This window comes from Simochromis diagramma, unplaced genomic scaffold (assembly GCF_900408965.1).
Source record: "Simochromis diagramma unplaced genomic scaffold, fSimDia1.1 OVJJ01000646.1, whole genome shotgun sequence".
NCBI lineage: Eukaryota > Metazoa > Chordata > Actinopteri > Cichliformes > Cichlidae > Simochromis > Simochromis diagramma.
In genome coordinates, this window is record NW_024387279.1 from 2,219,562 (window position 1) to 2,244,529 (window position 24,968).

Here is a 24,968-nt window from a genome sequence, read left to right on the forward strand (position 1 = left end):
TCATGATAAACAATGTTACAGTCAGCGTTAATGTTCTCCACAGCTTCTTCACACTCTTTCAAACCTGTCAGATATGATGAACTTGCCCTCAGCTTTGAAAACGAATGCCGGACAATGAGCACAGGACCCACTAGAGGATGCGGGGTCCTCTGGCCATCCTCAAGAGGTCTGCTTCTGATTGTTTGGTCAGAGACATTCACACCAGTGTCCTGCTGGAGGTGATTTTGTAGCTCTGGCTCATCCTCATCCTATTCCTCCCTTGCAAGGAGCAGAAACCAGTCCTGGACTTTCTACAGGCCTGTCCAGCTCTCCTAGAGTAACTCCCTGTCTATCCTCTTCTATGCTCTTCCCTACCTTCTTGCAGTCACATGTATTCATGTGCCAAACTAGAGAAGTTGCATCCTCCAACCTGTGGATCCTCGATACGTTTGAGGTATCACATCCCACCAAATGCCAAATGCAAAACAGTTAGAAAAGTTGAAGAGGGAAAAATGTCAGTGGTATGTAAGACCATCCCAGTTTTTAGGGTTGTCTCATTGTTGTTGTTAATGTCATTAACACCAAAGCAGCTGAAACTGTTAAAGAGCACCCTCTGCTACCAAACTGATCCGATCAATATCCCAGAAGTTTGATTGACTTGGTCAAGTGTTTCCTTCATTTTTTCAAGTTGAGTATTACTGTTATATTATAAGGCTTTTTGTAATTCAAGGCATGATTTTCGGAAACACAAAATTATAATTAAAAGATCAGAAGAATTTTTAATCACACGTGCAAATGGGTCAGTACAGTCAATGGAGTGAGCAGCTGAAATGGGCTGGAACAATCCACAACAAAATTCCAACACTGTCAGTTAACAAGTAATTAAATGTGATAGACAGTTTAATACTTAATGATAGCAAGCAAGTTCATTCTCCGTCAGCTGCAGGCTGGCACGGTTTCCAGCTGACGCCATGAAGTTACTCATCAAGCCTGAAAGTGATGTCACCCTACTGCACAATCTGCACGCACACACCCTTTCCTTCGTCTCATCCCCATCAGGTGGGGAAGGGCAGCGAGCATAAACTGAATTACTTTTTCTTCAGTGGCAAAAAAAACCCCTCAGCAAATATCATCAAACACACAAGATGTTTCTGTGCGACTTGGCCAACTGCCTCACTAGCCTAAAGGTGCAGTAGCAGTATTTAAGGGGAAAAAAATATGTGTGATAACTTCACTCTGAGAGATGGAGAAAGATGTGAGAAACTGCAGACAGTAGAGGAAGGTGAGAGATGACTTTTAAAGGTACAGACTGCTCAGCAAGTGATATTTGATAAACTGGAAATCTAAAGCTTACATGTACTTACTCTTTGTATTTCTTTTAAAGTCGGGCAAAATCGTGATCTGTTCATGATGAGTTGGAGAAACAACAACAAATACAACTATTTCACCTAATTCAAACGGGACATAAAATGAATAATAAGGATACTGGTTTGCTGTGGTGTCCAGTCATCATAGTTTTGATTAAATGTAGGAGAGTAACAAGTCGTCACTTTGAACTGTGGATGCTCTTTGGAAAAACTGCAGATTTCCACCTTTAAACTAGCTTGCAAGGTTGGGAAGCTGCTAGGACGGATGCAACATCTGCTTATATATTGTAGACTGGAACCTCAGAGCCAGCAGCCACACGGGTCAGCTGATCCAGCCCGTCCGCGAAAAAAACAAATTAAAATAGTTCATAATACAAAGTACTGTGTGACCTATTTCTAAATGAGTCTTTTCCCTGTGCTACACACCTACCCAATAACTTCAGATTCCCTCATCTTCCAAATCCCATTTTAATCCCTGAATACAGTATATTAAAATAACAGCTAGCCAACAGTACAGCATGTAATGACTATGTTGTGATATTTTAGTGTCTGTGAATCTTTGGGGAGGGTTTGTATTTATGTTTTTGCTTTGTTGCAACTTCATTTCCACTGAGGAAACTATTTTTATTAAAAGGATTTGTCTAGATAAGACTTAAAAAATTATGTGTTACTACAATTATTATTCTAATAATAATAATTATTGTTGTTATTATTTTGTTTTTCCACTGTTTTTTGGAGAAGCTGTCTGCAGGGGAGATATGAACATTACTTTTTATTGCACAAAAGGCAACGAGTGTGATGGTGAAAAGCAAAGTATATCCAGGCTATATGTGCATTATAGTGTTAACAGCACAGACAGCATGTTAACACAAAGTTGGCCATGAACCCAGAGAGATGTTAAAGCTAACAACCAACAGGTAACACAAAGCAGTAGGCTGCAGCCTCCGTTTCTACCTGTTCAATTTCTAAAGTAGATTCGCCATGATGATCACTTTATGCTGGTTTTCAACTTTGCTCTGTGCTGTCGGCTTTGTATAAAATGGAATTTGTGTTACTGTATGGAACTGTTGGGTAATTATGAGACAATGTATTTTGTAATGAGAAAGTAATGTAACTAGCAGTGTAACAAATTACTTTCTCCGGCATGTAATCAGTGATTTTACAAAGTAGTTTCTTTTATTTATGATTCATAACATTAACCTACAGGTCGTGTTTGCTGTGCATGAATGGATATAAATGGCCTGAGCTCCCCCCAAAAAGTTCAAATGAATTCACACCATCTGTGTTTTCATTGACAATCATGTAATCATAGTGTATGTAGCCTGACTACAGCACCACAAAGCTGAACTCCTACTCTACATCTACTCTGCCAAGTGTTTGTTCTGCAGGAGCAGCGAGGAAAGAAAAACTCTCTCATCAAATTATGAGCGAATATTTCCTGCATATTGAACCAATTAAATGAAACACTACAGGCTGAGTTTATGTAATGTAGATGTTAGAACATGGACCTGTCAGGATGGAGGAGACTCACTTCTCACGCTGGTATCACGCCGAAGGAGTGATTTCACTCAAAGCTCTAATCCAATTCTTCCAGCTCTTTTCTCAGGACTTGAAAGACAATCCATCTGTTCCTCCTGGCCGCCGTTCAATCACACCGCCTTCTGTTGTGTGGGCCGGAGGTGAGTTAAATGTTTCTAGCACTTCGCTGACAGCCGAGGGAGTCAGGGACATGGTGGCATCTCTCTGCTATAAAGATCACGGCTGGAGTCCTAATTCATCACCCCAGGCATCATCATGTGGCATTACAATATGCTAATGTGGCGACGTCGTGCCCTCGCTCTCACCTCGTTCTCTCTTTCATCTTTTTCTCTCCTCCCTGTCTCCCTGGGGGCTGAGCCACCTCCACCCCAAATCCCACTCTGCAATACGCACCTTGCTGCCAGTATGTGCAGGGGGCTTAAGAGTGATGTCAAAGCCAATGTTGGAATTAGGTGAGTGCTGTGTGTAGTTGTCTGACTGCAAATGACGAACATGTAATTAGCCTTTCGTGTCAGAGTTACAACTGGATCGCGTTTAATAAGAACAGGCTTCCCCACCAACTGGAAAATCACCTCACATGCTTTCAAATGGGAAAAAATAGAAATAACTTGCAAACAGGTATTTTTGGGGTTTAAATTTATGGACTTGGGATTAAGCGCAGACGCAGTACAAAACAACTGCCCTGCAAACATGCCGGTATCAGATGTCATTCTTACCCCATGTGATGGATATGTTAGCCAGCCCCAGTCTCCTGAGATTGTAGTCGTGTCCAGTAGATTCACTGCAAAAGAGAGAGAAGAGAACAACACACCGGAGGAGGTAAGTGGTGAACTTTAAATGATTGTTTTTCCTCATCCTGCCCCATCCATCCTGTCCTTCATAACTATCCTCTGTGTGCACTGGCACCCGACAGAGCACCCCACATACACACATACACCTGTCTGACAGGTGTGACTGATGAGCCGGGACGGTCGTCACGGCAACTCTAAGCCAGGTGTCACATCCGTGATGTCACCTTGACCTGTTTCACCCATCACGGCACCTCAGAACCTCAGTGGTATGAGCTCAGAATAGAACAGGACACGAAACACTGCTTTTCAGAGTGGAATAGAAACACTGCATTAACTTGTTTGTTTATATGGGTGAAAACCACCAATCAGAATGCTCCATTTTCATATGTGTTTTAAGTCAGGAAAGAAGTGGCATGTAAAAGGCAAGTACCAAACACCAGTATGTAACACATGGGACGGACATACAGAACGTTAACAAGAGTGCAAAACAGTTTGACAAAGTGTCACTCCAAGCAGGCGGCGACCAATCAGACACTGCTTGCCTGTCTCTATTTTTCATGGTACTTTTGTTTATTGCTTGTTGGCTGGAAGTTTCAAGGGCAGCACAGTGGTGCAGTGTGAACATGCCTCACAGCAAGGCTGTGGTTTCAGACCTTTCTGGGGCCTTTCTGTGCGCCTGTGTGGGTTTCCTCCCACAGTCCAGACATGTACATGCTAGGTTGACTGGTGCTTCAGTATTGGCCGTAGGTAAGGATGTAGGCTGCGTGAATTTGGCTTACAGCGCAAACCACTTTTGTTTGGTCAGTAAAAGTAAAAATACCAGTCCAGTACTGCAGTATTATTTGGGCAGTTAAGTGCAGATTTGTTCTGTTTGAAGCCAATTATGTCAGACTGACTAACACTTAACTTATCTTTAGCTTTGTTACAGCAAAAAAACTGAAATGAGAAGGTTTTTTTTTTTTTTACCTGGTAATTAAGCATTTGGTGCATGTGTTTTTTTCCCTGTTTGTTTGCTTGTTTGTTTAATTGTTTTTGGTTTTTAAATGAGCCCAACCTGAAATAGCTAACACATAGCTGAACTCTTTTTTACCATCATAAGTGTTGTTCAAATGACTGTAACTCCATTATGCTCATTGTTTTAGAAAGTTGAGAAGACGAGCTGTACGGGATATTCGGTGTGTCACAGTAACACAAAGCATTCACAAAGTACTGCTGTCTGAACACGGGCAGCATAATCAGCTCCACCTTGCTTTTGGCAAACGCGCGTCACGTTCCCATAACTCCTCGATCATTTTGGGCTAGAGAGAAAATTCAAATAGGAAGCCCGAGCTAAATGTTAAAATAAAAGTAAAAAAAAAAAAAGGTTTTAGAGAAAGTCATGTCACAGAAATAGCAGCAATTTTATAAATATTTAATATAAACATAATTTAATAACTATAATTATATAATAATTCAATTTGGTAGCACTATGTAATACAGCCCAGGACCAACCCAGTAAGCTTGTTTGGTCATCAAGCTTTTAAAAAGTGCAAACAGCTAACTTGTGACATTTTAGAATTTGAAAATAAAAACCTCCATTTACTGTGAATGACCTGTAGCAGCATCTTCATGGAGACCCACGCGCTTGAGTCATGTTCACTTCAAATGGAAGTTAAAGTATTTTCAGCTCACACAGATTTGTCCTTCTTCCTATAATTTCTGTATGTTTTGTGTCTTTATCCGATACAGCTGCATCTAAAATTCACTCCACATTCGATCAAAACACATCTGAGTGACAGGACTTTACAAGATGGGATGGACAGCTGAGGAAAAAAACGCATCTTGGTGAACTATTAATTCTACACAGCAGCAGTGTCCATACAGTCTGCTCAAGCAGGTATGTGTGTGTATGTGCGTGTATCTCACCCCTCCAGCACTTCCAGCTAATATGATCTCTGCCCCAAGGCTGCTTGTCAAGCAGCCAAGTGCTGTTCCCCATATTAGAATGAGTTTAACAAAACACTTCACACTTCTTAGCTTTCGGTCTCTCATCTTCATCTCTCTGCTTGACACTTGCTCTCTTCCTGTCTCTCTTGCTACCGTATGCAACCGTTTTGCCTCAAAGCAGCAAGCGAACTGCCAAGGCCTGGCCTCCTCCCCCTCAGCTGGCTGAGTTCATGCTTTTTACTCATATGGATAATTTTTCAGAAACAACCGTGAGGTGATCTCTGTGGTTTCCTTGGAAAATGCTGCAAAGTGAAAGTTCAGAAATGATGACACTGACTGTTCAGAAGTTGCGCTTTTGTGCATTTGCGTGTTTTGTAGATGGCAGTCTGCCGGCAAAAAGGAAATGATGACATTTACATATCTTCCTCTGTGATAGTTCATGAGTAACTATGATGTCTGAAAACTAGAAAAGCACCACAGAGAGACATTTCATGCACAGGAAGAGATGCGCAGACATTGATTGACGATAAGTGACAGGAAAAAAGCTGATGCGCGTAATGAGCACTTAAAGCGGCTGCACAGCTACGGTACACTTACACAGGTGTTTTCTCTTCTGCCTGATTAGATGTCCTCTCAGAACTGTGCGAGTACTTTGTGCTTGACTGACGTCTGGCTTTCTCCATAACTTTAACAACAAACACTCCTACATATCTTTTCATAATACTGCAATAAATATGCAGTATATATAATATACAGTAAAAAAAAAAAGACTATGGAAATTTCTTTCAAATTCAGCAGACACAAAAGAAAAAAGCCAAGATTAGTCCAGTATCAGCTCTAACACTAACGTCAACACTGTCTGAGGAAAACTGTATCTGAAGCATCCTGCTGCGTTTTTTGTGTTTATCAGAGTTTGTTCACTGAAACAGTTGCTTGTCGCTGCTGGAAACACGGCTGATGAGAGAGCAGAGACTGGTTCACATAGTAAATGTGGCATGGAACAAAAATAAGGGTGAAAACAAAGAGTGAAGTATCTATTGTGTCTGCAGAAGTGCCTGTAATCATTAAAGTGCCTCTGTTAGCCTTTATATAGTAATATCCCTTTTTTGTTTCACCCACCGGTTAGTTTGATTTAGCCACAAAGAATATTTGGTTAGGTTAACAAAAAAACACACTCTTTTACAGCGTTGAACATCTTAGAAGGCTCCATCTTCTAGCATGAAAGAAAATCTTGTCCCTCCACATCTAAAGGTGTCAGCACATTTATTACAATAAGAGCTTATGTGGTCTTTTTTTTTGAGTACAGTCCTATCGGAGGTTGCCCAGTGACTACACTGAGCTTTTCTGGTTAGGGTTAGACATCAACTGATTTTTAAATATTTACGGCAGTTAGTCACAATATTATCACGGATTACATGTAACTCCTGTCTTGACATTACAAAGTACAAATACTTTGTTACTGTACCAGAATGTTCAGGTTTCTGTACTTTTACTTTTACGCCCTACTTTTTTAAACAGATATCTGTACTTTCGACTTCTTATATTTTCAGAACAGGCTCGTTACTTTTGCTTTAACAGATTTTGAGGGGAGTTACTATTTGACGTCCCTGCAAGCCTTCAAACATTAAAACAAATATGAGAGTGAACAGTGACACATGAAAGGCAGTCCTGTTTCAGTATTAATCACCAAGTAAAAAGAGATGAAAGAAGCAAAATTGTTTACCAAATTCAGGGGTTAAAGTGGCTCGGTGTTTTTAATTACCAACTCCAGGTCTCCGTAAGTTATGCTTGCAGTACTTAAGCAACTAGCAAGCCCTACTGGAGAGGAGCGCACATAAAGAGAATTTATTTTATTTAAGTAGCAGGTCATTTCAGTGCAGCGTTTCTATCAGCTCAACAAACATTAGCAAACGCACAACCTGTGTGAAGTTTGTCTCACAGTGTGTTGCAGCTAAAGGTCCAGCTGCTGTATTTCACAGGGAGAGAAAAGAAAGAAAGCTAACATTATTCAGAGATGGAGAAAGATAAGAAAGACTGGACAGGAGAGGAAGAAGAGAGCTTAGATTTAAAGGTGAGGACTGCTCAGTGGTGTTAAACTGTAAAGCTTATATGTAAGTCCTCATGTTTTTAAATCAGATATTGGGTCTGTACATGTGACATTAGGGTTTTTTCTTATATTGTGAAACATGCTGAGGTCGACTAACTGTGTTATTTAAAGGTTGTATGAAAATCCTCTGCAGGTTAGTGCAGGATAAACAGGTTAGTTTGCTGTACCGTGAATGTTTCAAAGGCCTTCCCACCTGCTGGATCCCATTTTAGCCTCTTCTCTACTAATGTTCCTGTTAGAGGCAAAGTCACTCTCTACAGTGTAGGAAACAAAATAGAGATATTTTTAAAATTCCTTCTTTTTCTCTGTTTATGTTCTTTTTTACTTTTACGTGAGTAAAGAAGTTGAATCAGTATTTCAACTCTTACTGAAGTATTTTTTAACACTCTCTGTACTTCTGCTACTCTATAAAAGTACAGAATATCTGTACTTTTGCCCCCTCTGTCAATAGGAGGCTGTTTCTGTTTTAATGCTGTTTTAGTGTCATCTTGATGCGCCAAAATTACTCTGAAGATGGCAACTGACTGCAAAGCAATTATTTTATTTTTATTATTAACTGTAATTTGTGCTGATAATTATGTAATAATTATGAATTAAGAGCAATAAGATGCTTTTCAGAGTGTAGTGACTTTCGAGTCTCCTAGCATAGTTGTTCCTAACTGTAGCCTGAAGAAAGTTCTAATTAGGCGGAATCATTGAAAACACCTGTGTGGGTTGACAGCCCTTCAACGCAAATGATGCGTGTGCATACACCCACACACACACACACACACACACACGGACATGCACAAAATCACTTATTTTGCAGCTCACTTTATTAAAATGATTCTGGGCTGTCTGGCTCTTTGGTGGCTCCAAATAGCAGGAGTCAGCCATTCTTAGAAGTAATGAAGAGATCTAATCTGGGTTAGTCCAACTCTGAACAGTGCTTACTGGCTGCTGTTTTGCAGAGGGAGTTGTGTGTTTTGCTCTCAAGTGTCAATTTGTGGCTTGCAGTGGGTCAAGAACACCCACAATTCATAGAGGCAACTAGGATGAGTGCAAAATGAAGTAATGGGGATGGAGCACTCTTCTTCACTGAAGCTCCACTTCATGATTTAGAGTAATAAGACACAAGTATTTTTCCATAAAAATCTTGCCAAGTGGAGTCTCGTCATCTCCTAATTTCTCTGTGCAAAGGCTGTAGCTTTTCTCACGTGTTGCAATTAGCTGGTGTGTCACTCCTTCTAATTTGGGCATTGGGCCGCTGTGGAGGGCAGTGGGTCAGAACACACAGACAGATGGCAGTGCCACCATTCGCTCATTCCTCCATCCATCCCTCCCTCATCTCCCAGCCTTCTCTCTGCCTCTCCCTCGCCAAGGCGCCGACATCCCATTGCATCGTATCGATGATGCGGTAGCCCCTTGCGCTCTAGCCAAGGTCACAAATGGATGTCGCCAATTACACTCCCCTGAGTGCTCTCCGCCGGCCCGCCAAAGTGACATAATGAAAGCAGCGTACCGGTGCAAGTGGATTTAATAATTCTTCACTGCACCGAGGGAATTTTGGTCCACTATACTGTTATTATTAAAGCACAAAAAAATAAAGACAAATAAATCCACTCCCTGAATCTGAAAATATGTGAGGCTGCATGTTATCACCGCCGCAGACCGTGTGAAGATTCACAAGCCGTTCCCAGTGGTATTAATTTAATTTCCACTCAAATGAGAAATCCCTCTGTCTTTGAAGGTGGTGGGAGTCATTTATCTAATTTGCTCTGGCTGCCTGAATTATGACTCGTATACAAGCGATAGGGTTTAGTGGCATGTCTGCTGCTTTGCTTTAATGTGACGGCAACTGTGTGAATAGAAGAGAGGACAGGCAGTAATTAGCACTTTGTATACACACACCCCAACACACACACACACACACTTTGTCTCATCTTGTATGGAGGAAAGCGGAAAAAAGCTCAATCCTCATTTTTTAATTCTCGTTTTCTTCATTGCATTCCCACCTCCACCTTCAAGCGCTGTTTTCACAAAGTTCTAAAAGCAGTGCTTTACAAGGCTTTTGAGGGAACAGGCTGACCTCCAGTAAGCTCCAGCAGCAGAGCTCGGTCTCAAAAGCTCTGCAGCAGTGAAGAGGTTAAAAGCCTCTGTTTGGCGTTGGCCGGGCGGAGGGACCGAGAGTGCATCTCCTTGAGGACCCCCGGGCTTGAAATTGAGTTTGTTCCTGTTTCACAGCATTCTCTTAATAACAGGAACACAAACCATCACCCCCACCTACACCTTCACCAATTTCTCTCTGTGCTGCTCTCCTCCACATCTCGGGGAGCGCCAAATGAAAAAGCTGTCCGCCAACTTGGGAGCTTGTTCCCACTCACTCAGAGACACAACACATATTTCCCAGGGCGGCGCTCAACTTTTTCGCGGTGCCATTTCTTTTCCCTCCTCTCTCGCCCCCATGACTCCATCGGACTGGTAGGTTAGCGCCGGGGCTCATGCGTGAGCGCCTGCGGCCTGGCACTTCATGTCACAGGCATGTGTCAAATCAGCCAGGCCTTCCGATGCCTCTGAAAAGGCAGCAGTGGTCGTGGCCGGCTGAAAGTGGGCGCATGTGTGGCTGGAGTCAACGTGGAAGGATTATGGGCTGTCACAGAACGGCTCGCCTGCAGCGCTGTCGATGGCTCGGTATGGCCAGTAGCAACAAAGTTGTCTTTATAAAAAAAATATATATATATATACACACACACAAACACAAAAAAAGAGGCGAGTATAGATGGAGGAAATGGCAAAACACAGCAGATGCTCAAAACTTCATTTCCACCCCAAAAGACATGGTCATACATTTCAGAAGGGAGAGTGCAGCCATCACTCTACACAAAGTGTATCAGCACACACACATATAGCATGTGTACATGCAGAGAAATAGAAGGCAACATTCGATGGCAATCAAAAATGTGCATAGACCAACGCATAAGTGTACATCCTTTCAAGCAAATATGTACGCTCACACATATGTACAGACACACTCATTGATGGCACAGCTCTTGTGTGAGACAGGCACAGTGACAGCTGTGTAATTATCTCATCAACACCTCCCTGCTCTAACAAGCTTCTCCTTCTCTTGTCTCTCTTCGAGCCGCCTGTAACGCTCCTCATAGCTGCTGCGACCACGGACGATAAAAGCCTTCACGGAGATGAGAGGAGCTTCACCAAAACACCGAACGCTGGCGCTCGCTTTTTCTCTTTTATTTCCTCTTAGTCTCTCTCTCACACACAGACGCACACACTGGGACACACAGAGCTATTGTCTGTCCTTTCTAGTTTTGTTTTTAGAATTGCTTCGCAGTCCCAACACCAATTCCATACTCTCCAATTATAAGAACAAGTCCACATAAATTACTGCCTCTCAAGAAAACTCAAACCAATATGAAATAATTTACAAGCATTCTTTTCATCGCCAGCGCTCCCCTCCTCTCCTCTTTACAGATGCAAGTGTATGGGTTTTTTTTTTTAAATGCTCACGATGAGTGGTAACAGTCACAGGGAGGTGTGCTGGTTCAAGTCAGGCAGATGAAATGAAGAAATGAAAGGTGGAAATGAATTAAGGGAGACTGATATGATTCCCAAATTGTTCATTTGGTGCTCACAAGCAAAGAGAGAGCACATTATTAGTAGATCGTGTTAATGCACCACACCAGGACACTTGAGTATCCAATGATGGTGGGTGATTAAAGTAAAGTAGTTTTCAGGCATTTTTGAGATTGAAAGTGTGAAACAATACAATGAGTTGTACAGCAGTCCAGATCCAGACCCAGATGCCATTCTTTGCTGGTTATTTCAGTCTGGCACAGCTGTTCTGAATGGGTTCATGAATAAGGTAGATGTTAATGGATATATTCAACAGCTCTCGTACACAGGAAACACACAGACCAATCACATGCTTTGTGAGTCATTCCATGTGATGCTGCTCAGCCAATCAAATAATTTATTTAGAGTGCATGTGGGAAAACAGAAAACTCCACGAGGAGACGAGAGAAGCCTGAAGAAGTAAGTCAGGGGAGCAGCAAGAAAAGAGGGGTTAAAGCTGAGATGGGTTACATGTGAAGGAAAAAGAAGAAAAGGGGAAACGCAGAGTAAAAGTTTTCCTTTTTTTTAAATTAAGCATTTAATTTTAGGGTAGCTTTTTCTAAAAGGTCTTTTTTAACTTTTGAATGCAAACCTTGATTAACTTTGAATGAGAATGAATTAAATATATTGAAATATCTTGCACTGAATTCTGATGCAGGTGGAACTTTAAGACATTCTGGAACTTTGTTATTTTCTTGAACTGGACCTCTTTAATTTTTAACTGACAGCCCTGCTGTATAGTAAAGAAATGTACAATCGTGGCTTATCAGGCACAGCTATGCTGCAGAGTGAGAAAAAGTCCAAAAACTAAAGAAAGAAAATATGATTTTATTTGGGGTAATAAGTTACGAGCTGGAAGAAGTGCAAATAGATTTATCATGACTGTGAATGTGTTTACATTTTATTTTTACCTGTTGAAAGACGTTTCATTCAAATACTGGCTTCCATTTTAGCGATCTACGATGGAGGAGTGCTGGCAGGCTATACACTAAAAATGTTACGCCTGTAACATCTGTTCCCTGAAGGAGGCAAACGAGGTGCAACACAAGGTTGCCTCCCTGTGCAGCTGGGCTCGATGAGCAGTGGTTATCGAAATGAGGGAGAACTGTGTTACAGGGCTGCTCATAAGTCATCACAGTTCATCTCCCTATCATGTTTTGAGTTTTGAGTAGGGCTCATGGTATAGTTTTGGTTTATGAAGTTATTTATGTTCCAGTTATTCAGTATTTCATCCACTGTATTCACTCTGTTGTTTGTATCCTCGCGTCCTGTGTGTGCTATTGTTTGTATAGTCTGTGTCTCAGTGTATGTCCTGTCTTATTGTGATAGTCCTGTGTAGGTGATGTTCTGTTCTGCTTCCCTGTTTCGTCAGTCAGATTATGTCCAGCTGTGTTTCCTCTCTGCCTTGATTCCCTCTTGTGTATATAATGTCTCTGTCTCCCAGTGTTGTGATCTCCTTCTTGCTGTGTTTCCTGTCTGTATAGTAATTCCATGTATAATTCTGCCTGTTTAGTATCTCCCAGTTAACCTTCCCAGTTTAGTTGTTTATCTATAAACTCACAGTCCTGCCTGTGAGTCTGCACTTTGGGGACATAACTCTGCCTAGCACACAGATACACTAACACTACCTTAAAGGCATGAATAGATGTGTCTTCAGCCAAGACAAGTTGAGTGGAGCTGAATGCTAGTAGTGCAAAATAATAATTGACTTTAGGCCATGAAAACAGATCAGAGGGGAAAATGAGTGTAAAGTGTAAGGGTTAGGGTTAGCACATGTTGGTAAACTTCAAAGGGCTGTTCAACTTTCAGTTGTCATGTCAAGACCCAGATTCACAGAATATAACCTTATCAGAATTAGCTTGAATCATGGCCCTCTTTAAAGATTTTCTTCATAACAAAGCAGCTTTTTCTTTGCTTACTATTCCAAGACTTATCTTAAAGTAAAATGAGTCTGATGAATGTGTGTCAACATTAGATTCTTCTTCGTCACTCAGCTGAAGTTATCTGGGGCTATCGTGGCTCAAGAGTTGGGAGTTCGCCTTGTAATCGGAAGGTTGCCGGTTCAAGCCCGGCTTGGACAGTCTCGGTCGTTGTGTCCTTGGGCAAGACACTTCACCTGTTGCCTACTGGTGGTGGTCAGAGGGCCCGGCGGCGCCAGTGTCCGGCAGCCTCGCCTCTGTCAGTGCGCCCCAGGGTGGCTGTGGCTACAATGTAGCTTGCCATCACCAGTGTGTGGATGACTGGATATGTAAAGTGCTTTGGGGTCCTTAGGGACTAGTAAAGCGCTATACAAATACAGGCCATTTACCATTTATCTGGGCTGCTTCACTAAATTTCCCTAAGTCTAGTTTGTTTGACAAGATTTAAAGAGTGCATCAGAAGAATAAGAAAAACCCTCAAGTTCTGTAAAGTTTTTTCAACCTGTCAATGGAAAATTGCACTTAGTAGTCAGTATAATCTTTTAATGATATAAGTTTGCATATGGTAGAATACTGCATGTAATCATTTGTGTTTAGAAGTATATAGTTGGTGGCATATTGAAAGAATGTCTCATCCTAGGAGGTCTGTGACATTCCAGGGTGTTCTGGCGTTCACCCCCACATCCTAGGAGCATGGGAAAGGTTGTACCTTGTTTTATTGTTTTACGGTAGGATTAACGTTGCTATGTCAGTTTTAGTCTAAGTGCTTTTTTACATATAGATGAACTGTTGGATTTTCCAGACCAGCAGGTTAAGGGAAGTCGTTTATGGGGTCACACACACACCTCCACATTCTAATGTAAGGAACAAACGCTCACTGAAGCATATAAATAAAGTCCAGGGCAGTCCTCAGTGCGAGTCTCTGAGCCTCACTCTTGGAGTGTCAGTTCTGGAGGCTGCCCTTGCTAGCAAGAAATTCTGTGTGTTTCTCTTCTCTGATTCTCTACTGAAGAAGTGTTTTAGAGTATATCTCTTAACACAGCCAGTATTGACTTTCATTTTACAGAGAAGGGAACAAAATCATGTGGCTTCCTGGATGACAAATGAGCTGTAAATAAACCACAACACATGGGAGCAGAACTCCAGGCTGGGATCACACCCAATACATAACATGTTTGTGTTGCTGCAACTGCTTACCCACAACATATGTTACTACACATTATGCCAGCATTCTTAGTGGTCATTTTTCTTCTTTTCCTACCTTCTTGCTTAATACTATTTTGATAATTACTGAGTTAATAGTATTAGTAAATATTGTGTGTAATGCATTTAAAAAACCCTCATATAGTTTTTTGTTGTTGTTTCTTTGTTTGCTTTTTTAAAATAAAACTGTTGCAGAAAACCTATTTTTATTTTCAGGCTATAAGAATTTTCAAGCAGGCTCCAAGAAGGTTTGCATGTGTACAGCCTTAATGCTGGCTCTCATCCACTGTGTAATAAACTAAAGACTCGAGAGAGACAGAGAGATGCTCTCTCTCTGTCTCTCTCTCTCTCTCTCTCTCTCTCTCTCTCACACACACACACACACACACACACACACACACACACACACACACACACACACACACACAGAGTTCAACACTGAATGCTCATCACTGATAAGAATGTAGTGATCTGTGACAAAGTGGAGCAGCCATTAAGGGAAGGAACGACAATGCAGTGACTGCATCTTTTCTTGATGAAGTTTGCCTTTAAAATGTGGATTGGATTAGATTACAAACCTGAGTACATCAGCTAATTCCTTATTATAATGGTACATTTTTTTTTAATTAATCTAAGCACATTTTAATTTATTTAAGCTACTTTGTACTGCATTGTAAAAGCTGATGCCAGTTAACATACTTTCTGGTACCTTTTTGGCCATGAATAATTTCAATAATCACCTCCTCACCTAACAAACTGATTATAATAATTTTGAGTAAAATATTTATTCACATAATTAATCATTAGGGAAAATATGCTTAGTATAAATTGAATGCATACCAATCCAATACATTTCATTTAAATTTAATGTTTTCCTTTGTACTTATGCAAAAAAATCAAATCACTTAAAGTCAGCATTTTGAGTGTAAATATTTTCTTCAGTGTGGAGTCCAATCACTTGGACCTGTAGATACATGACTATAGACTTTACCTCTATTTTTAAAACTGTAAACAGTAAGAAACCATCAATAGGAGAGAACACTGCCAGCCTACAGAGGAGCCCTGCTTAGTAGAGCCACAATAGAGAAACAATGATGTAACAGAAATATATGGGCTACATTTTTCTTTAAGAGAAAATGAATATTTTACACATTTATGCCTTCATTGTCCTTGTCGTTTCTTAATTTATTCTCAGCATGTTTTTCTACACATCCTCACATCTCCCCATCTGAATAAATACTCACCGTCCTTTGTGGCAGTTTTCCATATGTCTAACTTGCTGTAAAAACGGTGCTTTGTTCAATGGTGTTCAGCTCTTTTTTTCCATTTTCTTTCTGTGTTTCTTGCTGTGTCTTCTTAGCATTTGTTGCAGTGGCCCATTTTCCCCACAGGGATCATTAAAGCTTCATCTCGTTACCTCCACACCTACACTAACCTTCCTCCCTCTTCTTCCTCATCTCATCTTTCTTCAGACTCTCCCTGAAGTTTTTCTCCCCAGAGGCTCTTCTTTCCTCCGAATGTCTCCATTGTGGTGTAAGCCTTTTGTCCTTGGTACCAAGAAAGCAGTACAACCGATGGCGGGAGAAGACGGCTGAGAGACTTATAATGACACGCAGATGCAGATGTTCCCTTTAGAAAAGACTTTGTTTCAACTTTTCACCCTCTGCTTCTGAACTCATATGATAAGTGCCAGCAATAGGTTTTAAAGTGGTAGACAGAACAAACAAGTGGAAATGGTATGAAACAGTGTGGACACACGCACACATGCACGCACACACACACACACACACCAATTTTTGGATAAAAAATAAAAAACAATAATATACACTTGCTTTTTTTATTCACATTAAATATTTTGAATGGCTCAGATATGTTTGCATAAATTTACATAATTATACAAAAAAAAAAATCTTTTTGAGTATTTTGTCAAAAATTGAATCCTGAACCCGACTTTTAAATTTTTTGAATCGTTATTTAATTTTTTGGCCTAAAGTTCAGCGTTTAGTCAGGAAACAACTGTTTAATTTCTTGTAAACTTTCCTTGAATTTTGATAGATTTTAGTCTGTTGTTTCTGTGTTACTTGCATTGCAAGTTTTCTTTGGACATATGCTCTGAGTTTACAGAAACAGTTACCACATTTAAATGGTATTTAAATCTAGTCCATTCCCCCCTGCTTATTTTGTGTGGTATACACAAAAATGTGTAATCTCTTTTTTCTTTATTTCTGACATCGTTTACATATTTTAATTGTATTATTTGTATTTGCTTTATTTTGGACATTCATAACATTCAGTTATTAAATACTTATATAGAAACACAGTTATTCAATTCAATTCAATTTTATTTATACAGCACCAAATCAGAACAACAACACCTCAAGGCGCTTTATATTGTAAGGTAGACCCTACAATAATACATTACGAGAAAAACCCAACAATCATATGACCCCCTATGAGCAAGCACTTTGGTGACTCCCTTTTAACAGGAAGAAACCTCCGGCAGAACCAGGCTCAGGGAGGGGCGGGGCCATCTGCTGCAACCGGTTGGGGTGAGAGAAGGAAGACAGGATGAAAGATATGATGTGGAAGACAGACAGAGATTAATAACAAGTATGATTCAATGCAGAGAGGTCTATTAACACATGTTGAGTGAGAAAAAAATAAAAACGTATTATTATTAGTTCCCAAATGGAGAGCGAAACTAATGAAAGTGGAACGAGCACATTAACAGAAAGTTAACAGGAAAGGAAAAGTGTGGCAGTCATCTCTGTTGTTTTATTTTCCTTCATGGGTCAACAAAAGCAGATTCAAGGATGAGAACTGGACTGAGGCTGATTACCAACTTCCTCATATCAAGCTACTCCTTAAACAGAGAGAACAGCTAAGCATCTTACCTGGGCTGTAACAGTGCCACATGCTGACTAATTGGTAGTGAAGTCAAAAACAGACAAACTGAAGGCCAATATCACACTAACCTGGGCTTCATCAGCAGTGCCAGAAGCTGACTGCCTCCATGCCATGCTGCACTGATGCAGTTTGTTAAAGGAATCCTAACCAAGAAACTGTATTGTCAATATTTTAACGATTTAAAACACTGGATTCCTTTGTAAAATACCAGCAAAATCATCAAAATTAAAGCAAAAAAGATTAAATATTTTACTATATTGACTATGCAATATATAAAAAATGTACCTTTTGAAGTTCTGTTTTTTAAGATCCACTAATATTTCGAGTCAGTCACAGGATGGTGGATTGATGGTTTTTACTATAGAAAATGCCCCTGACAATAAGGTACGTAGAAGTTTGAATGAAGGGTTTCTGCTTAGAATCTACTATTATAACTTTACTGTGTTAATACGCAGGTAACGGGTCTGACTAGAGCACCAAAAAATGCTAAATTAAAAATATCAGTTCAGTGCTGCCATATTGAGGACATGACTGACTTTGTTAAGTTTAAAGTAAATGAATAAATAAATAAAAATCTAATTAAAACTGAGCCAGCCATTACTTGGTCAGAAATTGGTGCACAATACAGAGTCCAGCAGCTGTGCAATAATTCTACAGTCAAACAGAAGGTCAATATGCCTAACAAAGCTCATTTTTAACATTTAATATCCATGAAAATAAACAGATCCCTGGCACCATGTACAGCAGCAGGGCCCCCACGGGACTCCAGCAGACAGAGAGTGAGGACTGAAAACTCAATCTGTTAGGTGTACTAAAGTGATTTTTAGCATTATCCCAGAGTAATAGGATTCCCCCGCATGGTTTATACTTTTTTAATGCAATCGTTACCTGGTTCATGCATTTTTGATTTGTTGATTTTTCCAGCTCAGCGCTATAGGTGTCAAGTTTAACAGCACAAAAATGTGTTTTTTTTTCCACTAAGGTCTTACTATCATCCTAACACTGGCAAGAATGAATAAGAAGGCTCTTAAAATAAAAACAAGTAAGGCAGATATTTATTACATGATTGATGAAATCGTAACAGTTGTTGTGAAGGGGAAAACTTCACCTACAGGCAGAAAATAAAAAATAAATACAAAATCCATAAAAAACATTTGACAGTAAATAATGCTTTTTCATCTTTTTAGTTGGGCATTTTTAGTCTATGGGAATGGATTCCAGGTAAAGCCAGCCTCTAGTGGCCACTACAGGAATTGCAGTTTATATTGCTTCCACACTCACCCTAACTTTAAGCCCTGAATGCTGCTGGTTGCCTTTGAGGCATCTGTTTTCTAAATGGGGAAAAAGGTGATTGAGGATTGTGTGTTGACTGTTAGAGCTGTAAGTCTTATATTAGCATATCAAAGATATCACCTCTCATTAACATGAAGACATAAGAGTAAAAAAAACTATCTGAAACTGAATGTTTAGAGCTTTTTCATGTCAGAGCTTTTGGCTCACAGGAATTATTACTGCCATGTTTAACTTGAGCATCTGCCGCTTTAACAGTATGTATATAACAGAAGAGGAGACTTTAAACAACTACTAAATATGCTATATGTGCCGTGATACGATGATGGGTATTCTTTTTGTTGGGGGGGGGTATTTGAACACTGGAGACACAAGAAAGCTGTCGTCGTCATCACTGTCAGAGCTTCCAAAATTGTTATGGAAATGAAGCATAGAAGTGTGCACTGCACAACTTTTTCCATATTATCAGCACAAAATGCAGTGGAGACAGCGCTTTTTCAACAAGTAAACAGCAGAATACACCGTAAACACGGCCCGTAATACCGCTATCCACAACCACAAGATTGGGTCAGAAAGAGCAGGCACTACAGTACCTGCTCCTCTGCTGGATGCTTGATGAGATGATGCAGTTTACTCAAACCCCACCCAGCACAATCTCTCACATCTTACTTTACCAGGTGCTCCCATGCTTGAGCGTGAGACCCTGCTTTGTATATATATCCCTGCAAGGCATCATGCTTGCTGCATGATGAAGGGTGGAGGATGCTCAGGGCCAGCGAGACTCATCCATTCCCAGAGGAGAGAGGTGTGAATAGCAGGCTATACTGCTGCCTGGGCCTGTCTGGCTTCCCCAGGGAAAACATCCAGAGGGATGTAGACGCAGCAAAGGAGAGACATGGCAAGCTATTTATAGAGCAGGTAAAGAGGAGTGGTGGGGCAAAATGAGAGGAGGGGGCAGTAGACAAGAAGAGAAGAGACATAAAAGTCTGAAAGCAGATGACAGAGTATGATATCTGTGGCTCACGGTGTCCACAGAGATCTGGGCGGATGTTGTCTGCAGCACCTGCTGAACAGAACAGATCTCCTGACTTGTAGCTCATGCTGCTGAAAAAGCTGACCAAGTATGCTCAACTTATTGATTTATGGCAGAGAGAGTTCATGCAGAGGTTAGCTGTGTTGAACTGAAGAGCAGCGAGACAGAGCAGAGAGAATAGTTAAGTCAAGATGACGGTGATATTTTATCAATACGGACTCGACTTGCAGCCCAGCCCAGAGATCCCTGTGATGTTTCCATACCAGCTCCGTTCTCACCATGCCTTTCTCATTAATAAGTAAAATTACACTTCTTCTTTATTTATTTTCCTGCACGCTGGCTGCTCTATCCACAAGCCCCTGCGCTGTCAGCTCAGTTCAGCCCTAGTGCAGCATGTATGTCTCTATTTCAAACCAATGCCCTTTAATCATTTTCATCATTTCAGCGGGCTGACATTTTACATAAAGAGCTCTTATCATCCCTAGCTTATGCTTAATGATGAATGGTGATAATTACTGTCAGTCAGTGTGTCTAACATGCCATGGTCACCTCACTATGTCTGCTCTGGAGGGCCCATGCTTGAAGAGGGAAAAGAGACTGCAGTATCAGTAGCAAGATAACATTGAAAAAAAAAGAAAAAAGAAAGGAATTGGGGCACACATGCCCTGTACCGTATGTGTTCATGACTTAGTTTCATGAAAATCTTTATGTATAACCCAAGGTTTTCTCTGGTTTTCTGCCTCCATGCTGAGAGCCTTAGGAACATTTTGGAGCCAGGCAATAAGAACACAACTAAATACAATGAATGACTTTTTATGCTACACTTTAGGCAACCATTGACCAGGTGTTCCCTCTGGGTACGGGCTATATTTCCTGCCTAGACCTACAGTAGGTATCTGTAATTGTGGCAACCTGTCCATCAGTGCTGGCTGAGCTGCATTCCTGTTAGTTCCTATTAGTACAGGAAAATTACAAAACACTGTTTCAATAGAACTAAAAGCTTTAGGGAAGACATGGAATGAAATACGGACACCAGGGACATAAGGAAATATGTGGCACTCAAAGAATGTGGAGAGAATTTCATAACAGAAAATGCAGGGAGGGAAAAAACCTTATTATAGGGCAAAGTCCGGAAAATGGCTAAAAACAATTCAAAGATTTGGTTCTTAAATATGTTTTCTACTATACCTAAAATACTCAAAGCACTTTGTACAGCTTGCCTCATTCACACAAGTACATGTTCTATGCTTAAGTGATTTCTCTCTAATGTACACACACATTCAGACTCTTATGGATATATCAGAGAGCTATTTGGGGTTGGTATCTTACCCGAGGATATTAAGCACACAGACTGAAGCAGCCAGGGATCGAATGATCAACCTTTTTTTTTAGCAGATGACCTGCTCTTCCTCCTGAGCTACAGCCACCCCACAACATCACAATGTCAGCATTGGACAGCACACAGAGCCGTTATTTATTTATTTATTATTATGTATTATTAGTTATTTAAAATTTGTATTTGTGACAGAATTTTGTTCAAGTCACCATTAAATATGGAATAAAGAGACAAACACTGCTCATATGGCAAGGTTTATATAATACTTCAAAGGATCTGCCTAAGTAAAGTATCACGATATATGTGAAATGGTAAAATGTTCAAGGGTATTTTTTTATAAATGTAGCTTTTTCTATTCTACTACTCAATATATTGTAGGCAATAATGAGCAGAAAATTTAAAAACTCTGTCAAAAGAATAAAATCAAAATGACAAAACAAAATTTAAAATTAATATTTTGCTGTAAAATGGGCTCCATCTTTTCAGTATAGCACAATAACAAAATAATGATTTATATGTTCTAAGTTATCAGAAGCCTAGAGTAACCTACTAAGCAAGGTCAATTGAAAAGCACCTTTACATTATAAAGTATGTCTTATCTTGATAAAATTACTATTTTGCAGCTGATAAGATATGCAAAACAACATATAAAATGGGAAATAAATTTGCATAATCATTAAAATTATTATTTCTTTGGAAATCTGCAGCAGAATAGTGAAAACTGCTCCAGAGCTGGTGGACCTAACTGTCTGTGCAGCCCAGTGAGAGCTGTAGATTTGAATGAACTACAGAGTAGTGACTCTCTGCATCATTAGCCAGTACCAAAAAAAAGCAGCCTGAGCATGGAAACATCAGCAGCAGGAAGTAAGGTGCGCAAATCAGTATCAAACCATAATTTCTAGTGTACAACACAATGACATGCTGCTGTGTTAATGTGTTTGTTTTCTCCATGGAGCCATGCGTCGAAGTGCAGAGAGTTCCAGTGCAGAGAGCGAACTGGAGCTCGCAAAAGCCTGCAGCACGCCCTCTGCTCAGGGACTCGCAGGGATACACCAGCTTTGTTGTTAATCTAGTTTGAGCACAAGTAGATGAATGAGTTTATGCATTTGAAAAGGGCTGTTTTTGAACAGAAGACGAATGATGTCAGAGAACAGAGAGGGGAATAAAAGAGTGTTTGGACTCCCTGTTTTGAAAGAGTTAGCCACTGCACGTCACTGAGACAGCTGTGCATTTCCTCTCCCCACTTGGCTATTCTTCTTTCTTTCTTTTCTTTTTTTTCTTTTTGCTCGTACATTCACCTTAAAAATCTTTGATCTTCCTACATTTATACAAGATATCACTGCACTGATTACACACTCTGCACTGATTACACACTCACATCATCACACAGAGGTAGTTGTACTGGAAGAACATGGATCAAGAGGAGAAAAAACATAGTAGGTAACACAGCTCTCTACTGGCCCTTCCTCTTCCAACTCAGAGGTTTCAGATAAACTTATTTTAGACTTTTCAGTGTAAGAGCTCAGGATCTAAAAATGCTGCTTCTGTGCTACTGATCTGAGTGATGTCATACACAGGCCAGGCTTGTTTTTGGCTTCATTTACTATCTCTATCTCTACTTTTAAGATTAGGCTTAAAAAGGGGTGCAACGATACTCGTATCGATATTGAACCGTTCGATACAGTGCTTTCGGTTCGGTACGCATATGTATCGAACAATACAAAATTTTTAATTTATTTTATCAACTTTTCTTCTGACGATGCTGTCTGTGTTGAGCGCTCAGTGGATCTGCGCTCGACAGTGCAGCCTAGGCGGAGTAGTCGAACGCAGATTCACTGAGCGCAGGGCAAGCTAGCAAGACAGAAGCTAAGCTCTCCTTGCAACATGGCAAATTGAACCTCCCCCACCCTCATTCAGATCTGGCGTTTGGAATTATTTTGGTTTTCATGTGACGTATGACCCTGAAGGTAAGCGCGTCATGGACTAAAGTAAAACAGTATGTTGGATGTGCCACGCAATGCTCAATTACATGGGTGGGAACTACTGCGTTAGCGCAGTTAGCTCGTTAACGTGTTGGCCATCAAGCCCCATGCACAGGGCGATCCGCAGTAGCTCGTTAACGGAGATTTGCCGTGTTGTGGCGTTAACGTCATTTCAACGAGATTAACGCTGACAGCACTAGTGGGAACACAACGAATATGACTGCACATTTACGCCGACATCATCCTAGTGCAAAGACAAAAACAACAAGCATGCATGCTACAAACTTTACCCGAGTCATTTAGACAGCGGTTAGCACATGATTCTCCTTATGGGGACCTGATATGTTTAATATGCTGCTGAGAATATAGCCCAGAAGAAGCGGATAGTATAGCTTTTATTTTGGAAAGAGCCATTTCTCTGTAATAAACTCTCTTTTCCAAAGATGAGTGATTCCTCAATCAGATACATTGCTTGCAAAATCGGTAGCCCGACGTCCCGGGGCTAGCGATTTTTCCAGTCGGGCTACCAAAATCTATCTCTGCCCTGCCCGTCGGGCTATTGTAGGAAGGAAAAATATATGTCAATGCTTTTGCATTCTTTCGGAAATGTAGCTGGGTAATTATGTCATTGGCATCGATGAGCCACTGTCAATATGTGACATATTGAAATCGGTTTGAATTTGCGCTTGTTTTTTGCTTTCACTTTGCAATCGTGCGAACTGTGTATAGAGAGCGACAGCACTGATCTGTGAGTGATGATAATTTGTGCACCAATTCCTCTGACATCGTCTAATCAATCGTTAGCTTACTATGTAAACATGACAAGTGAAATCTCCCGCAGCAAGCTTAAACATGTGAGAGGTTGATCGCGCAGAGAATCGCTGACCGTTATGTGTGTGTGTGTAAAAGCAGCACGATATATATTTTAGTTCTGCTGAGCCAAATAAGACAGGTCAGGGTGAAGAAGTGACAGCCAAAGAAAAGCTTACCACAAAACGGAAAAGTTATGACAAATCAGACTATAAGGCAAAAAGAAAGTGCAGCTTTATGGTTTCATGGACAAAATAATTTCTGTGGCTGCAATATGACGAGCTAAATAACCAGGGCTGCACATAAGTGGTCCGCAGGTGCGCATTCGCTGTCAAAATAAAAAACGCACACAAGATATGAAGTTGCAACGCGTGTTTGCGTACATACGATTTTCAGGAGGAGGACAGACATTTGTTTAGAACTCTTAAAGATGTCGAAGAAGCTCCTTTAAGCAATTACTTTGGTTTTCCTCCACCTCCAAAGAAATGTCAGAAGGAGTCCGAACCACAAAAGAAGCACGTATTCTCGGAAAAGTAGCTGCAGGAGATGAGCTGGCTTCAAACAAATGATGAACGCACAGAGATGTGGTGCGGAATGTGCCGTGAAAATTTAATAAATGACAAATTAAAAAGGCATGAACATTTTTTTTTGTATCGAAAAAATATCGAACCGTGACACCAAAGTATCGAACCGAACCGAACCGTGAATTTTGTGTATCGTTGCACCCCTAATATATATATATATATATATATATATATATATATATATATATTCGGAGCACTAGGTGCGGTGACTCCCAAGCTAGGCGAGTGGCTCCAGCAGATCCCGGGAATCACATTGGAGATCTCTGTCCAGAAGAGCGCAGTCCTGGGAACAGCTAAGATACTGCGCAGGACCCTCAAGCTCCCAGGCCTCTGGTAGAGGACCCGAGCTTGAATGATAAACCGCCCGCAGGGGCGTGCTGGGTGTTTTTATATATATATATATATATATATATATATATATATATATATATATATATATATATATATATATTAGGGGTGCAACGATATTCGTATCGATATTGAACAGTTCGATACAGTGCTTTCGGTTCGGTACGCATATGTATCGAACAATACAACATTTGTAATTTATTTTATCAACTTTCCTTCTGACAATGCTGTCTGT

The 24,968-nt window shown here is 40.5% G+C and overlaps 1 protein-coding gene across 4 annotated transcripts in view; it reads right to left on the reverse strand.

Moving 5' to 3' along the window:
* Nucleotides 1-24,968, reverse strand: part of epha8 (eph receptor A8) — a 157,898-nt gene that overhangs the window by 112,976 nt on the left and 19,954 nt on the right. For all 4 annotated transcript variants that reach the window (XM_040003199.1, XM_040003198.1, XM_040003197.1 and 1 more), the window contains exon 2: nt 3,602-3,666. In XM_040003199.1, coding sequence (XP_039859133.1) covers nt 3,602-3,666 — 65 coding nt within the window. The remainder of the gene's footprint in view (nt 1-3,601; nt 3,667-24,968) is intronic.